Source organism: Pipistrellus hanaki (genome assembly GCF_964339955.1).
Source record: "Pipistrellus hanaki genome assembly, chromosome: 3".
Taxonomy (NCBI): Eukaryota; Metazoa; Chordata; class Mammalia; order Chiroptera; family Vespertilionidae; genus Pipistrellus; species Pipistrellus hanaki.
The window spans coordinates 141,237,825-141,250,936 of NC_140505.1; the positions used below are offsets into that span (position 1 = coordinate 141,237,825).

The 13,112-nt window shown below is 45.5% G+C and overlaps 2 protein-coding genes across 7 annotated transcripts in view; one reads left to right on the forward strand and one right to left on the reverse strand.

Annotated features, from left to right (window-relative positions):
* Positions 1–13,112, forward strand: part of CSAD (cysteine sulfinic acid decarboxylase) — a 28,213-nt gene that overhangs the window by 2,863 nt on the left and 12,238 nt on the right. For 2 of the 6 annotated variants that reach the window (XM_084877316.1, XM_084877315.1), the window contains exons 2-4: positions 11,943–12,080; positions 12,286–12,455; positions 12,969–13,095. In XM_084877316.1, coding sequence (XP_084733442.1) covers positions 12,330–12,455; positions 12,969–13,095 — 253 coding nt within the window. In that variant the 5' untranslated portion in view covers positions 11,943–12,080; positions 12,286–12,329. The remainder of the gene's footprint in view (positions 1–11,942; positions 12,081–12,285; positions 12,456–12,968; positions 13,096–13,112) is intronic. The other 4 variants (XM_084877314.1, XM_084877313.1, XM_084877312.1 and 1 more) reach the window with 2 other exon arrangements.
* LOC311618810 (TOX high mobility group box family member 4-like) lies at positions 1,047–3,210 on the reverse strand. The gene is given in 3 exon segments (XM_084876434.1): positions 1,047–1,171; positions 1,173–1,651; positions 1,654–3,210. Coding segments are annotated over 3 exon segments (1,860 nt in total). The 5' UTR covers positions 2,975–3,210; the 3' UTR covers positions 1,047–1,111.

Sequence of the window (13,112 nt, forward strand, 5' to 3'; positions counted from 1 at the left end):
CCTGACCGGGAATTGAACTGTGACCTGGTTCATAGATGGATGTTCAACCACTGAGCAACATCGGCCAGGGTACCCACCTCTTCCCCCCACCCCCATTTTACTTTATTTTTAATTTAAATTACTTATTGTTTAAAGTATTACATGAGTCTCCCTTTCCCCCCATTGACCTTCCGTGGCCACTCCCATCCCCCAGCACATACCCTCACCGCCCTATTGTCTATGTCCATTGGTTATGCTCATATGCATGCATGCAAGTCCTTTGGTTGATCTCTTAACCTCTTACCGCCTGCCTTCCTTCATAGGTTGGACTGTCTGTTTTATGCTTTGATGTCTCTGGTTCTATTTTTGTTCATCAGTTTACTTGTTTATTATATTCCATAAATGAATGAAATCATATGATATTTATCTTTCTCTGACTGACTTATTTTGCTTAGCATAAGAGCATCTCTTGTTTTTTCTTTCTTTTTTTTCTTTTTCTTTTGATATGTACTCTCATAATTTTAATAATCTTTTAGGTAAATTCTATGACAATTATACTAACAAGTTTCCTCACACACACACCCCCCCTTCCCATCACCCCTATGTTCTGCTTGTCCGTTATCCTTTCCTCTGCTATTGTCACTGGCATCTCTGCTTGTACTTGAAAGTAAAAAGCAACCCCAGATTACAGCAAACTCAATGACCCTGCTCCCTAGCCTGGCTGTGGAAAGAGGAGAAGCATGAAGGGACCATCATGGGCTCAGTTCAGGTACTATTAGAAGCCCAGCTTGAGTTTTGTTTTTTTGTTTTTTTTCTATAACCGATGTCTTTTTTTTTTTTTTTTAATATATTTTATTGATTTTTTACAGAGAGGAAGGGAGAGAGATAAGAGAGCTAGAAAGGTCGATGAGAGAGAAACATTGACCAGCTGCCTCTTGCACACCCCTACTGGGGATGTGCCCGCAACCAAGGTACATGCCCCTGACCGGAATCGAACCTGGGACATTTCAGTCTGCAGACCGACGCTCTACCACTGAGCCAAACCGGTTTCAGCCCAGCTTGAGTTTTAAAAGCAGGGTCTTGGACATGTTCCTGGCAGATAAATCTTCACTGGCTTGGAGAACAGGAAAGACTATTTTACAAACACCACTGTGTTCGAATTTCTAGAGGCTAACCAGGCCAAGAAGACGTCCCCTGCAGTGCCTCACCACACACTCACTGCTGCAGTATTCATTGTCCCAGTCCTTACTCGCAACGGGAGGGTTCTCACAACCAGACCTCACACAGCGAGGCTGGGGCGAGATTGTCACTGGAGACCCACTCACCAATTCAACATCCATTTGAGAAGGAGACTCAACCTCAGGAACTACATCTGTGATCATCTCACAGATCGTATCAGTAGAGGTCTCCTCCACTGTATGGGCCTCAGGGCTTGTGTTCATAGGCCGCTCAGGACTACTTTCCACAGTTGGTGGGACTAAGGTGGTCTGCATTTTCAGAGTGGGTCCAGGCACAATCTTGATCTGCGGAGGAGGTGGCTGTTGCTGTAAATTGATTCGAGCTCTCTGAGGTGGAGGCTGTTGCATGGCCTGGAGAGGGGGAGGCTGCTGCAGAGTGGTCACTTGCCGCTGAGTGGGGGGCTGAGGCATCTGTTGCAATGGAGGAGGTTGTATCTGGGTGGAGGCAGTTGCATAGAAGCAGCAGCTGCTGCTGCTGCCTGCAACACTGACCGAGTAACAATCTGGGCTTGTTGACTGGGCTGTATAGTAGCTGTGCTGCTTTGGCCTAGTTGGATCCCCCTGGAGGTCACCACTGTGGCTGGAATAACAGTAACCATCCCTCCTTGGGACATGGTAATAGATGAGGGCAACGCCTGTTTAGTAATAATCAACTTGGTGATATTAGGCTGACCCCCAGCCCCAGAAGTTGCTTGATTGGCCACATAAGATGAAAGAGTGGAGTTAACAACAGTGGAAGGAGACAGGGTAGGGGGCTCTGTTGAGGCTGGTGCTGGAGATGCTGGGTCAACAGTAGCAACAGGAGGTGGAGAAGGAGTCTGTGATGGTGGCACTGGATCCAGCACCACAGTTTCCACAGTGGCCTGACACTCTTGATTGTCTTTATAAGCAGCCAGAGCTTTTAGATACTCTTTCTTGGCAGCCTCAGTTTTCCTCTTATATACCTGTTTTTGCTCCTCTCCAAGACTGTCCCACATGGAGGCCACAATTTTTGAAACTTCTCCAAAAGTGGCATTGGGATTCTGTCCCTTGATGGCAGCCTGTGTATCACAAAAGAATAAGACATATGCTGAAACTGGTTTCTGAGGTTCATTTGGATCTTTCTTTTTTCTCTTCTTTGGGGTCTTCTGCTTTTTCCCTGCTTCCACAACAACTGTCTCCTGGCTGGGAAGTTGCCTCTGGAAATCCTCAACACCATCCTCATGCAGTGAATTAGTAGGTGAAGGGGTGGTTGAAAGACGATCCTCAGGTGACTGGGCAGGTGGCAGAATGGTACCACCCCCTAAGCTTAAACCAAATTGAGAACTCAGTTCTGACTGATCAATGGTGGTCAACTGGTTGTGCCCCATCAAGCCAGACGTCATGTCTGTCATTGGTACATCAATTGTAACAGGTGTGTTGGCGCTATACTGAGTTCCTAGAGAATGGTCCAAGTCCATGGTCAAGCCCCCACTCAGGAGCCCCCCGCCCTGCTCCATCAAGCCATGAGTCATGCCCACAGGCATGTCCAATGTCTGGACCCCATGTGGGGCTGAAAAGCTGCCATCCTGAGAGGAGGATGGGTCTGCCAGATCATCAAAGTGGCCAACCACATCTGAGACAGCCAGTGTCGTCAGATCAGAATCCAAGGAGATAGGTGGGATTTCAAACTCCTCATCACCAAGGCTTGGTGTATGGAGTGTCTTGGCCCCTGACAGGAAGGGGCGTGAGGGCCCTGTGATCGTCAGGTAATTGCTGTTTCCTCCAGGAAACTCCATCTTCACACACAACGGTTACCGCAGCCTCCGTCCCCGCATCGTCCCCACCGCTCCCACTGGCCCCGTGGCTGCCGTCACTTCCTCAAGGACACGTCACTCGCCACCGATTCTTTCTTTTTCTTTTTACCATTTTCATTGTTTCACTGCCTGTTCGTCCTTTACCCCTTAAGAAAAGGAAATCATTTCTCTATTTCCTATGGACTGGTAAAAATCTTCTCTACGTTATATTAACTTTTTATTTATCAGATGCATTTAAAATATTTTCTGTTGGATTTTCATTTATCTTTCAACTTTTGTTTTCAGAGCAAAAGTTATGCTTTATGGAAAATATTTGAAACATTCCTATATAGACACAAAACAAGAATGTTTACTAGCAAAACAATTATACTACCAGAGCTCCTGGACACTCAAAATCTTATTATTTTCATATATTCACCTACAAAGAGAGTTAAGTGACAAAATAGTAAAACTAGTGAGTTTAATAGCATGGCCAGATGTAAGATTAACAAATTATATAGCAACAGTAACCAACCATAAAAATATCATAATCTCATTTATAATAAAAGTTTTGACATTTCTAGAAATAAATTTAACAGGAAACTTCAAGTCATAAAGTATTTTAAAAAATCACACTATTTTAGAGAAAGACAAAAAGGACTAAGGGTTTGATTAAATGGAAAGTTTTACCATGTCCATTAGTAGGAAGACTTAATATCATAGATACCTAGGTTTTTGTTAAATGTTAAGTTAAATTCCAATTAAAACAGTACTTTTCATGGAACATAAACTTATTTTGTTTTGTGTTTTTCTTAATCCTCATCTGAGGATATTTTTTCCATTGATCTTTAGAGAGAGAGAGAGAGAAAGAGAGAGAGACAGAGACATCAACTGGTTGCCTTCCAAACGGGATCAAACCTGCAACCAAGGTATGTGCTCTTGACTAGGAATTGAACCTAAGACCCTTCGGTCCGCAGGCTGACACTCTAACCACTGAGAAAACTGTCCAGGGCTAAACTTATTTTAAAATTTACATGGAAAGCAATTATTGCAAGGAGAGGAAAAACCATTTTGTGGGGGGAAAATAAAGTCATCAGTGATCTGTAGCCAATTTAATGGTGTCTTTCTTTACACAGACTTATAAAAAGTTTTTACCTAGTCAGATCTGCCTGTGGCTTTGGGTTTTTATGACATACTATCTCAAGATGATAAAAATATTTCCTTGTGTTTCCTTCTGGTATTCTTATACTTGTATATTTTTAGTTTATATCTTTGTGTCGGTTTCAGTTTATATTTGTGTATGGTGAGAGGTAGTTAGAAATGGCATACTTAAAAGGGACCAATAATGTAGTGGCATAGGTACAAGCCTAGAAGTCAGAAATGAGCAATCTAGGCTTGCTCCCATATTACCTTGTAATCTTAGACAAGTTAATTCTGTCTGGCCCAAGAAACCTCATCTTGAAAATGAGGATAGATAAATAAATAAATAAGTACAGACATACCTTTTCAGACTAATTTCTAGCACTACTGTGAGGAAATAATGAGATTATAGATGAATAGGTTTTGAGAAGAAAAGAAATACTTTGCAAGTCTTCTAAGTTCTCATTAATATAGATTTTTTGATTTATGCAAATCAAATGTTAGTGGAATGAAGTATTATTTTTCTGTACTTGAAAATTATTGACTCACCAAATGTTTATTGAATGCCTTTGTGCAAGGCCTTGGGGGGGAAGGGAGGGGAGAGTGGGGAAGATGAAAACTAACCTTTTTTCTTTTTTTTGAGTGCCTATTTTGTATTTGGTGCTTTTTAAGTTTATTTCAGAGAGGAGAAGGAGAGGGGGAGAGAGAGAGAAAGAGAAAGAGAAACATCAATGATGAGAGAGAATCATTGATTGGCTGCCTCCTGCCTGTACCCCACTGGGAATCCAGCCTGAAGCCTGGACATGTGCCCTGACTGGATATTGAACGTGTGACCTCTGGCCTAGCTGTATTTGGTGCTTTTCTTTTTTAAAAAAATATTTTTTTAGTTGATTTCAGAGAGGAGGGAAGAGGGAGAGAGAGATAGAAACATCAATGCTGAGAGAGAATCATTGATCAGCTGCCTCCTGCACGCCCCCAACTGGGGAGCAAACGCACAATCCAAGCATGTGCCCTTGTCTGGAATTGAATCCGAAACCTTCAGTCTGCAGGCTGACGGTCTATCCACGGAGCCAAACCATCTAGGGCACATGTGTCAAACACAAGGCCCGCGGGCCAAATCCAGCCCGCCAGGCCTTGCAATGTGGCCTGCACCGCGCTGTCATCACTGCACTCCGCTGTCAGTTTATGACATTGTCAGTTTATGACTGTTCAGTAAACCATTCGGCCCGCGATTTAGGCTGGATTTTAGATTTTGGCCCCTTCTCTGATTGAGTTCGACACCCCTAATCTAGGGCTTTGGTGCTTTTCTTAAAGAAAGATAAGAATTAGGCCTGTCCCTCACAATGAATACTTAAAGAGAATGGACACCTCTCTATGAATGTGGGTCAGTGTTTTCATTTTCTAACCAGCCTGGCTGAACGTGCTTTAAGAGGCCCCTTCCCTAATCCATTTGCCCACAGGCAGGCCCCCTCCTGTGTGACCTTCCCAGACTTCCTTGGTATACACTCCTCCATTATTTATTCAAATGATATGGTAATGAATACCGATGAGTGTTTTCCTGCACCGGCTCTCTATAGCTTTAAGGAGAGCCTAAGTGTTTTTTCCTGTTTGAAGGCTGCTCTGGGCCAGTTGAGCAGAGTCCATTAGCCCTGCCTATCATTCACAAGCTTAGCATCATTTTACCTGCCAGCCTCCCTTCTGGCCTGTTAGCTGACAACTAGCAAATACTCAGCCATGTTTGCTGAACTCGCTAAACCCAGCCCTCTCTCTGAGAGCCAGCTGGGCTCTGCGATAGAAATGAGCAGTATGTGGCTACCTTTGTCACTCAGATCTTTTGGATGGTAGTAGGTCGAGGAATTGGGAAACCACATGATGTACTAAGGTCATTCCTTGAGCCTGGAGCTTTGTGTATTTTGGAATTCTTAATGCCCCTTAATTCCTTCTTAATTTTTTGTTGTTTAAAAATAACCTTTAATTATGTAAGTAATTGAAATTATCATATAAAATTATAAAAATATAGAAGTATATAAGTAAGAAAATAAAAATTATAATTCCAATACCAAAAAATAACCACAGTTAATATTTTGAAGACTTTCCCCATCTTTTCCAGTCTTTTTGTAGAGAGAGTGACTGATGGTAGATATGGGGTTTCTTTTAAAAAAAAAAAAATTATTGATTTTTTTACAGAGAGGAAGGGAGGGAGATAGAGAGTTAGAAACATCGATAGAGAGAAACATCGACCAGCTGCCCACAACCAAGGTACATGCCCTTGACTGGAATTGAACCTTGGACCCTTCAGTCCGCATGCCGATGCTCTATCCACTGAGCCAAATCAGTTAGGGCGATATGGGGTTTCTTTTGGGGATGATGAAAATGGTCTGAAATTAAATAATGTAATCAATGCACAACGTTGTGAATAAATTTTTCAAAACCACTGAATTGTACTCTTTAAAAGGGTGAACTTTATGAGCTTTTATTTTTTTAAAAATGTTTGTAGATACATGCACACAGTGTTGTCTTTCTGAACTGAAAATTACAGTATTTTTGCTCCCTTTATTGCTGTATGTTTCAGCATATGCTTTCTAAGAATAAGAATGTTCTCTTAGCCCTAGCTGGTTTGGCTCAGTGGATAGAGCATTGGCCTGCAGAAGAAGGGTCTCAGGTTCTATTCTTTCCAAGGGCACATACCTCAGTTGCAGGCTTCATCCTGACCCTGGTCAGGGCACCTGTGGGAGGCAACCAATCAGTCTCTCTCTCTCTCTGTCTCTCTACTCTTTCTAAAAATTAGTGGAAAAATATCTTTGGGTAAGGATTAACAAACAAACAAAAGAATGTTCTCTTAGCTCTGGCCTGTGTGGTTCAGTTGGTTGGGTGTCGTCTCATGCACCAAAAGGTTGCTGGTTTGATTCCAGATCAGGGCACATGCCTGGGTTGTGAGCTTGATACCCAGTAGGGAGTGTGCAGGAGGCAGCTGATCTCCTGCTCTGACATCGATGTTTCTCTCTCCACTTCCCTCTCTCCTCCTTATGTCTAAAAATCACTAAAAACATATATTTTTTAAAAACAAATGTTCTCTTATAATACCACAATGCAATGACTAAACTCAGGAAGTTGAGCACTGATCAAAGGCATTCATAGTCAGACTCCACCAGTTGTTCAATAATGTTGTTCATAGCAGGTTTGTTCTTCCTTATCCGAGAGCTGATCTAAGATGACACTTTCCTTTTGGCTATAGTGTCTCTGGTTTCCTTTAGTCTAGAAAAGTCTCTCAGTCTTTTTTTGATTTTCATGAAATTGACATTTTTGAAGAGTACAGACTAGTTATTTTGTAGAATGACCATCCATGTTACATAAGGGATGTTGAGTGTTTTTCAGTGCCTTAGTGAGGAGGCCCATCATGTCATTCTGTCCCATTATTTGTGATGTTAGCATTGATCACTTGTGTAAGGTGGTGCCCACCAGGTTTCTCCTCTGTAAAGTTACCATTTTCCTTCCAAAAAGTGTTTAAAGAAAGAATATTACAAAATAGCCCAGAGGAAAAAAAAGTGAAGTTTTATCCAGGTTTTAGTGTTATTCTGATGTTTTTAAGTAAGAGAGAAAGATGTGAATTTGAAGATTAAACAAACAAACAAACAAACAAAAAGATCAGTCTAGCCCTAACCGGTTTGGCTCAGTGGATAGAGCGTCGGCCTGTGGACTGAAAGGTCTCAGGTTTGATTCCGGACAAGGGCATGTACTTTGGTTGCGGGCACATCCCTAGGAGAGAGTGTGCTGGAGACAGCTGATCCATGTTTCTCTCTCATCGATGTTTCGAACTCTCTACCCCTCTCCCTTTCTCTCTGTAAAAAAATCAATAAAATCTTGAGATGGAGCATGTTTACCATAAGCTTCCTGAAGTATATGATAACTTTCAGGAGCACTTTTCTTTAAAATAAAAGTAAGGAATTAAAACTTCCACAAATGCTCTTTTTTTTTGGCACAAAATTCAACATTTTTAAGTGTAAAAATATGATGTTAACTCCTTCAGCAAATTTGGCATATGAAGTTTTGAAGCTTGTTGTCAATAGTTTTAATAGTTTTACTTTAGTTGAACTTCAATATTAGTCAGTTTTGCTGTGGTGAAAAAATTCAAGGTGCTGCATCCTCTCTACATGTGCCCTGACTGGGACTGGGAATCAAACCCTCAACCTTCAGCTCTAACCACTGAGCACCGGCCAAGGCTAACCCTTCCTTTAGTAGTGTCATCCTCACCTCCTGCTGTGCCTGACATTCCTAAGTCCAGACCTCCCTGCTGCAGTTTCTCTAGGAAACAAACCTCCTGCTTCTTTGGAACTAGGGGGAGGGGAGTTGCCTGACTGAAGGGGCAAGGGGAGAAGAGTGAAGGCCTAAATGTTCCTTATATAAATGTTCATCTAATTTCCATATTTTTAGCTGTGCCCCTCCCTCCTGCCTTCCCAGATAGCTGGAAACCTCGATGTGAGCGAACACATTGATTGGCTGCCTCCCGCATGTGCCCCAACAGGGGCCAGGGATGAACCTGCAACCCAGATATGCAGATTAGCATAACCAATGGACACAGACACTGGGGCGGTGGGGTGGGAATGGCTGGGGGGTTCAAGCGGGGGGGGGCGGGGGAAGAAGGAGGCGTGTAAAACTTTAGACAAGAAATAAATAAATTAATTAAAAAATACAAAGAGAAGGACTGGCCAGTTGGATTGGGGTTTTGCCAGGTGGGTTTGGTGGAAGGACCGTGGGGCTGGGAGTTGAGGATTTTGGACCAAGAAGGGTCGAAATGCTGGACTGTACAATCGAGGTTGTAGAAGTGAAGGAAAATAAGATCTGAAGGAGTGATGGTTACAGTAGTTTATGGACTAGAGATCCCATAAAGTCAGAAAAACACTTGTGACTTGTGAAAAAAATCAACGTCTCAGCCAGGGGCTAAAACACTGTTCCGATTTGTGGGTTTTTTGTTTGTTTGTTTTTCTTTATCATTCTGTATCATGGGATATACTTTCTTGCTTTTAAAAAGAAAAACTCTTGGCAGGAGGGCTCCTCCCCCGCTCAGGAATCCGGGACAGGATTCTGTGTGGGGACGGGTAGTGACGCTCCCCTTCCTGTTCACACCTGGAGGAAACGGGGGTGTTCAGCGTTTTCACCTCCAGATTTCCTTTCTGAGAGGTGACTTGACATGGAATGGACAAAGAAGGTGCCAGGTGGACGGAGCGTGGTCTTCTCTGCAGGCCCTCTCTTTAGGCCTTCCTCCAGCCAGGTGTGTCTCTTCCTCACTAGTCATTCCCTCCTGGCAAACCCCTCACAACCTGTTCTCCACCCCGGCAGAGGCAGGAAAGTCTTCCCTGCCTGCTCGCCATATCCAAGGACCTACGCTCCTGTGAACACCAGCAGTGCCTTGGAGAGTCTCTCTTTAAACCCTTATTTACGGAAACTGTCCTGAGGTATCGTCACTCCTGGCCGAACGGCCTTCACACTGCAGCCAAGTCAGTGCCCAAGGGAGCCACACATGAGGCCGTCCAGCATGATGGTTAGGAGCAGGAGCTTCTGAGCCCAACACACCTGGGTTCGTACCCAGCTTGGCCCCATACTAGCTGCGTGATCTGGACAAGTTAAATACAGAGTGTCTGAAAGCTCAGTTTCCTCATCTTCAGCTGTTGGTAATAAACTTACCCCAAACAGTTGTGAAGATTAGAATAATACATGTTGAGTACAGAGTGTGGTGAGTACTTCCTTCAATGGTACCTATTTTTATTGTTGTTAATCCTCACCTGAGGATATTTTTTCCATTGATTTTTAGAGATAGTGGAAGGGAGGGAGGGAGTGAGAGAGAGAGAGAGATTGATGTGAGAGAGACACATTGATTGGTTGCTTCCTGCACACGCCCAGACTGGGGACCATGAGCCAGGGATTGAACCTGCAACCCAGTGACATGCCCTTGACCAGGAATGGAACCATCGACCCTTGGTGCATGAGCCAACGCTCTAACCAGCGAGCAATACCAGCCACAGCAATTACCCATTTTTATTAGCCTCTCTCCCTTTAGCCTGTCAACCTAAATACCCCATCATGGGAACTAGAGTGAGCACTGAGGAAGGGTTGACTCTTATTCTCAATCATTTTATCCAACTTCTTTATTTGCCCCAACGTCAATCAACTGAAGAGAAGTTTAAGGGCAGGACCATCAGGGTCCCCTGGGCCTTTGTTTTCAACCAGTGTGGCTGCTGACAGTGGGCTTACGTCAGAGCAGCCCGCTTTGAGGAAGGTTCTTCCCTCTCCACATTTTCTTGATCCTCTTGCCCCTTCATTCAGGGGTGTCCCAGGCCTTAGTGTTGGCCCCCCTTTCCCTGGCTCTCTCTCTGGATGGAGCTGGTCCCAAGGCTTCAGCTAACTGACGGCCAACTCACTCTCAAACTTGCTTTCCATTCTAGCATCTCATCAGAGCTCCGGGCCTGCCCGCCTCCCATATGGGTATCTGTGGCCCCAGGACACCTCCACGTGGACGAGTATTTCCGAGAAATAGGCATTTCATTTTCCACCCAGCTTCCCCTCTCTGCACCCCAATTTCTTTCAGGGGGATGGTTATTTTTCCAGTCACCCAGGTTTGAAACCCAGGGTTATCTTTGACTTTTCTTTCTCTTCCCAGGTAGATTCCATAAGTGTTGTTTTTCTTATTTTTATTGATTTGTTACAGAGAAAAAGGGATAGAGAAACATCAATGAGAGAGAAACATCAATCAGCTGCCTCCTGCACACCTCCTATTGGGGATGTGCCCACAACCACGGTACATACCCTTGACCGGAATCGAATCTGGGACCTTTCAGTCCACAGGCCGAAGCTCTATCCACTGAGCCAAAATGATTAGGGCAATTCCGTAGTGTTGAATTCAGTGTATTCTAGGGAGTGGCCAAGCCTGCAGCTTGACACAGAATCTTTCAGTGGCTTCCCGTTTTCTGCAGGATAAGATTTAGATTCCTTGGCCTGGCTGGCACTCCAGGCTCCCCGTAACCTTGTGCAGCTGTGCTCCTGTATCACTCCTGCAGACCCTTCCTCCAGCCAGCTGGGCCCTTTCCTCGACCTTAGAGCAAGCTCATGGCCTTCCTCCCCTACCCCTGCATGCCTCTCTTCCTCCTTTTCGTCAGCCTCATTTCTCCTGCCCACTTCCAAGATTCAGCTCCAGTCCTGCTCCGATCCTCCCCAGCCTTCAGCCTTCTCTCTTCCTGAGTAATGCGTGGGGTCAGCACCCAGCCATGCCCATTGCGTGTACGTACCTCTGTGCCTCCCCCCTGGGACAGGGAGGCTTTCTCAGGGCCCAGCGCCCCGCCATGCACGCAGCTGGCGTTCACTTCAAACTGCCCCTCCCTGTTATCGAGCACTCTCGGGCCCGCATGGCACAGGGTTACACTTGTTTAACAAAATGCTTCCTCAGTGTAACCTCCTTTCCTTCCTGCTCCGGGAGAGGGCTTTAGAAATGGGGACAGTTCTGAAAAGACTGTGGGGGTTGGGATGCGGAGATTGGCCTCTGAGGCCTGCCTAAGCCATTGTACCACCGCTGGTCTCTCTCAGGCTCCGGCCCCCACCGTGGTCTCCCCTCCCCTCACTCTTGTCTCCCTGCCAAACATATCCCAGAAGCCCTATCCTGGGACCTTTGGTTCAGGTGGAAAGCCACTCTTTCGGCTGGCTCTCTGCTCCTCTTAACCCTGATGTGAATGTGGTGTGTGTTTTTTGCCTTTTATCTCATTTCCTCCTTCATGTTAGCTAATGATTATTCAGAGGACTTAACCTAGTGTCCTTATCCCAAATCTGTGTCCATTTTCTTTAGGGCAAGGTCACGGAGTGATGTCATGGTCATGTGACTGCTGCCTGTACTCCTTCCCTCTGCTTCCCTGGTACTAACAGTCTGAAACGCAAATTGTGCAGCCTGCCTCCAGCTCACCGGCACGGAGACCTGGGCAGAAAAGTAAGCCTCTTGTTGCGTTAGGCGGGCCTTGGCCACGAGATTTCACCTCATCTCTGCTCACTGCCTTCTTTCCTCTCACCTGTTTCTCCTGGCTTTCTCCCTGGTGCTATCATTTGCTCTTGTCTACACAGTGACGGCCAGGACCGAGCTGCAGGACTGGGGCCTGAGGCTCACTAAGGGGTTGGGATCTTGGTTCCGTACGCAGGCTGAGGAGGGAATACTCCTGCTCTGCTCACAGATTTTGTCCCGATGGCTGACTCCGCACCACTCCTCTCCCCGGACTGGGACCCCGTGGCCGCAGAAGCCTTGCTTCGGGACGTGTTTGGGATTGTTGTGGATGAAGTCGTTTGGAAAGGGACCAGTGCCTCTGAGAAGGTGGGTCCTTTCTCCCTGTTCTTTCTTTCCTTTTTCTTTCTTTAAAATATATTTTATTGATTTTTTACAGAGAGGAAGAGAGAGGGATAGAGAGTTAGAAACATCGATGAGAGAGAATCATCAATCAGTTGCCTCTTGCACACCCCCCACCGGGGATGTGTCCACAACCAAGGTACATGCCCTTGACCAGGATCGAACCTGGGACCCTTCAGTCCGCAGGCCGATGCTCTATCCACTGAGCCAAACTGGTTTCGGTCTCCCTGTTCTTTCTGCCCACCAACCTGGCTCAGAACTTTGCTCCTCCAACAAGACTTTTCCGCAGACTTCTCCCACCGTGTGCCTCAGGGATTATATTCTGGGTCTTACTGTGCTTATTTTCCCTGATCACGTGCTGCTTTAAAAATACCCCTGACGTGCTGCTTTAAGTGCATGTTGGTGGTGTCTCGTGTAGACTGAGAAGTGGTCTGGGCAGCAGTCAGTGGAGTGTCTGAGGGCCCCCGGGTCTCCCCCCAGGTCTGTGAGTGGAAGGAGCCGGAGGAGCTGAGGCAGCTGCTGGACTTGGAGCTGCGGAGCCAGGGGGAGTCGAAGGAGCAGATCCTGGCGCGGTGCCGGGCTGTGATCCGCTACAGCGTGAAGACCTGTGGGTCCTGGGTTCTG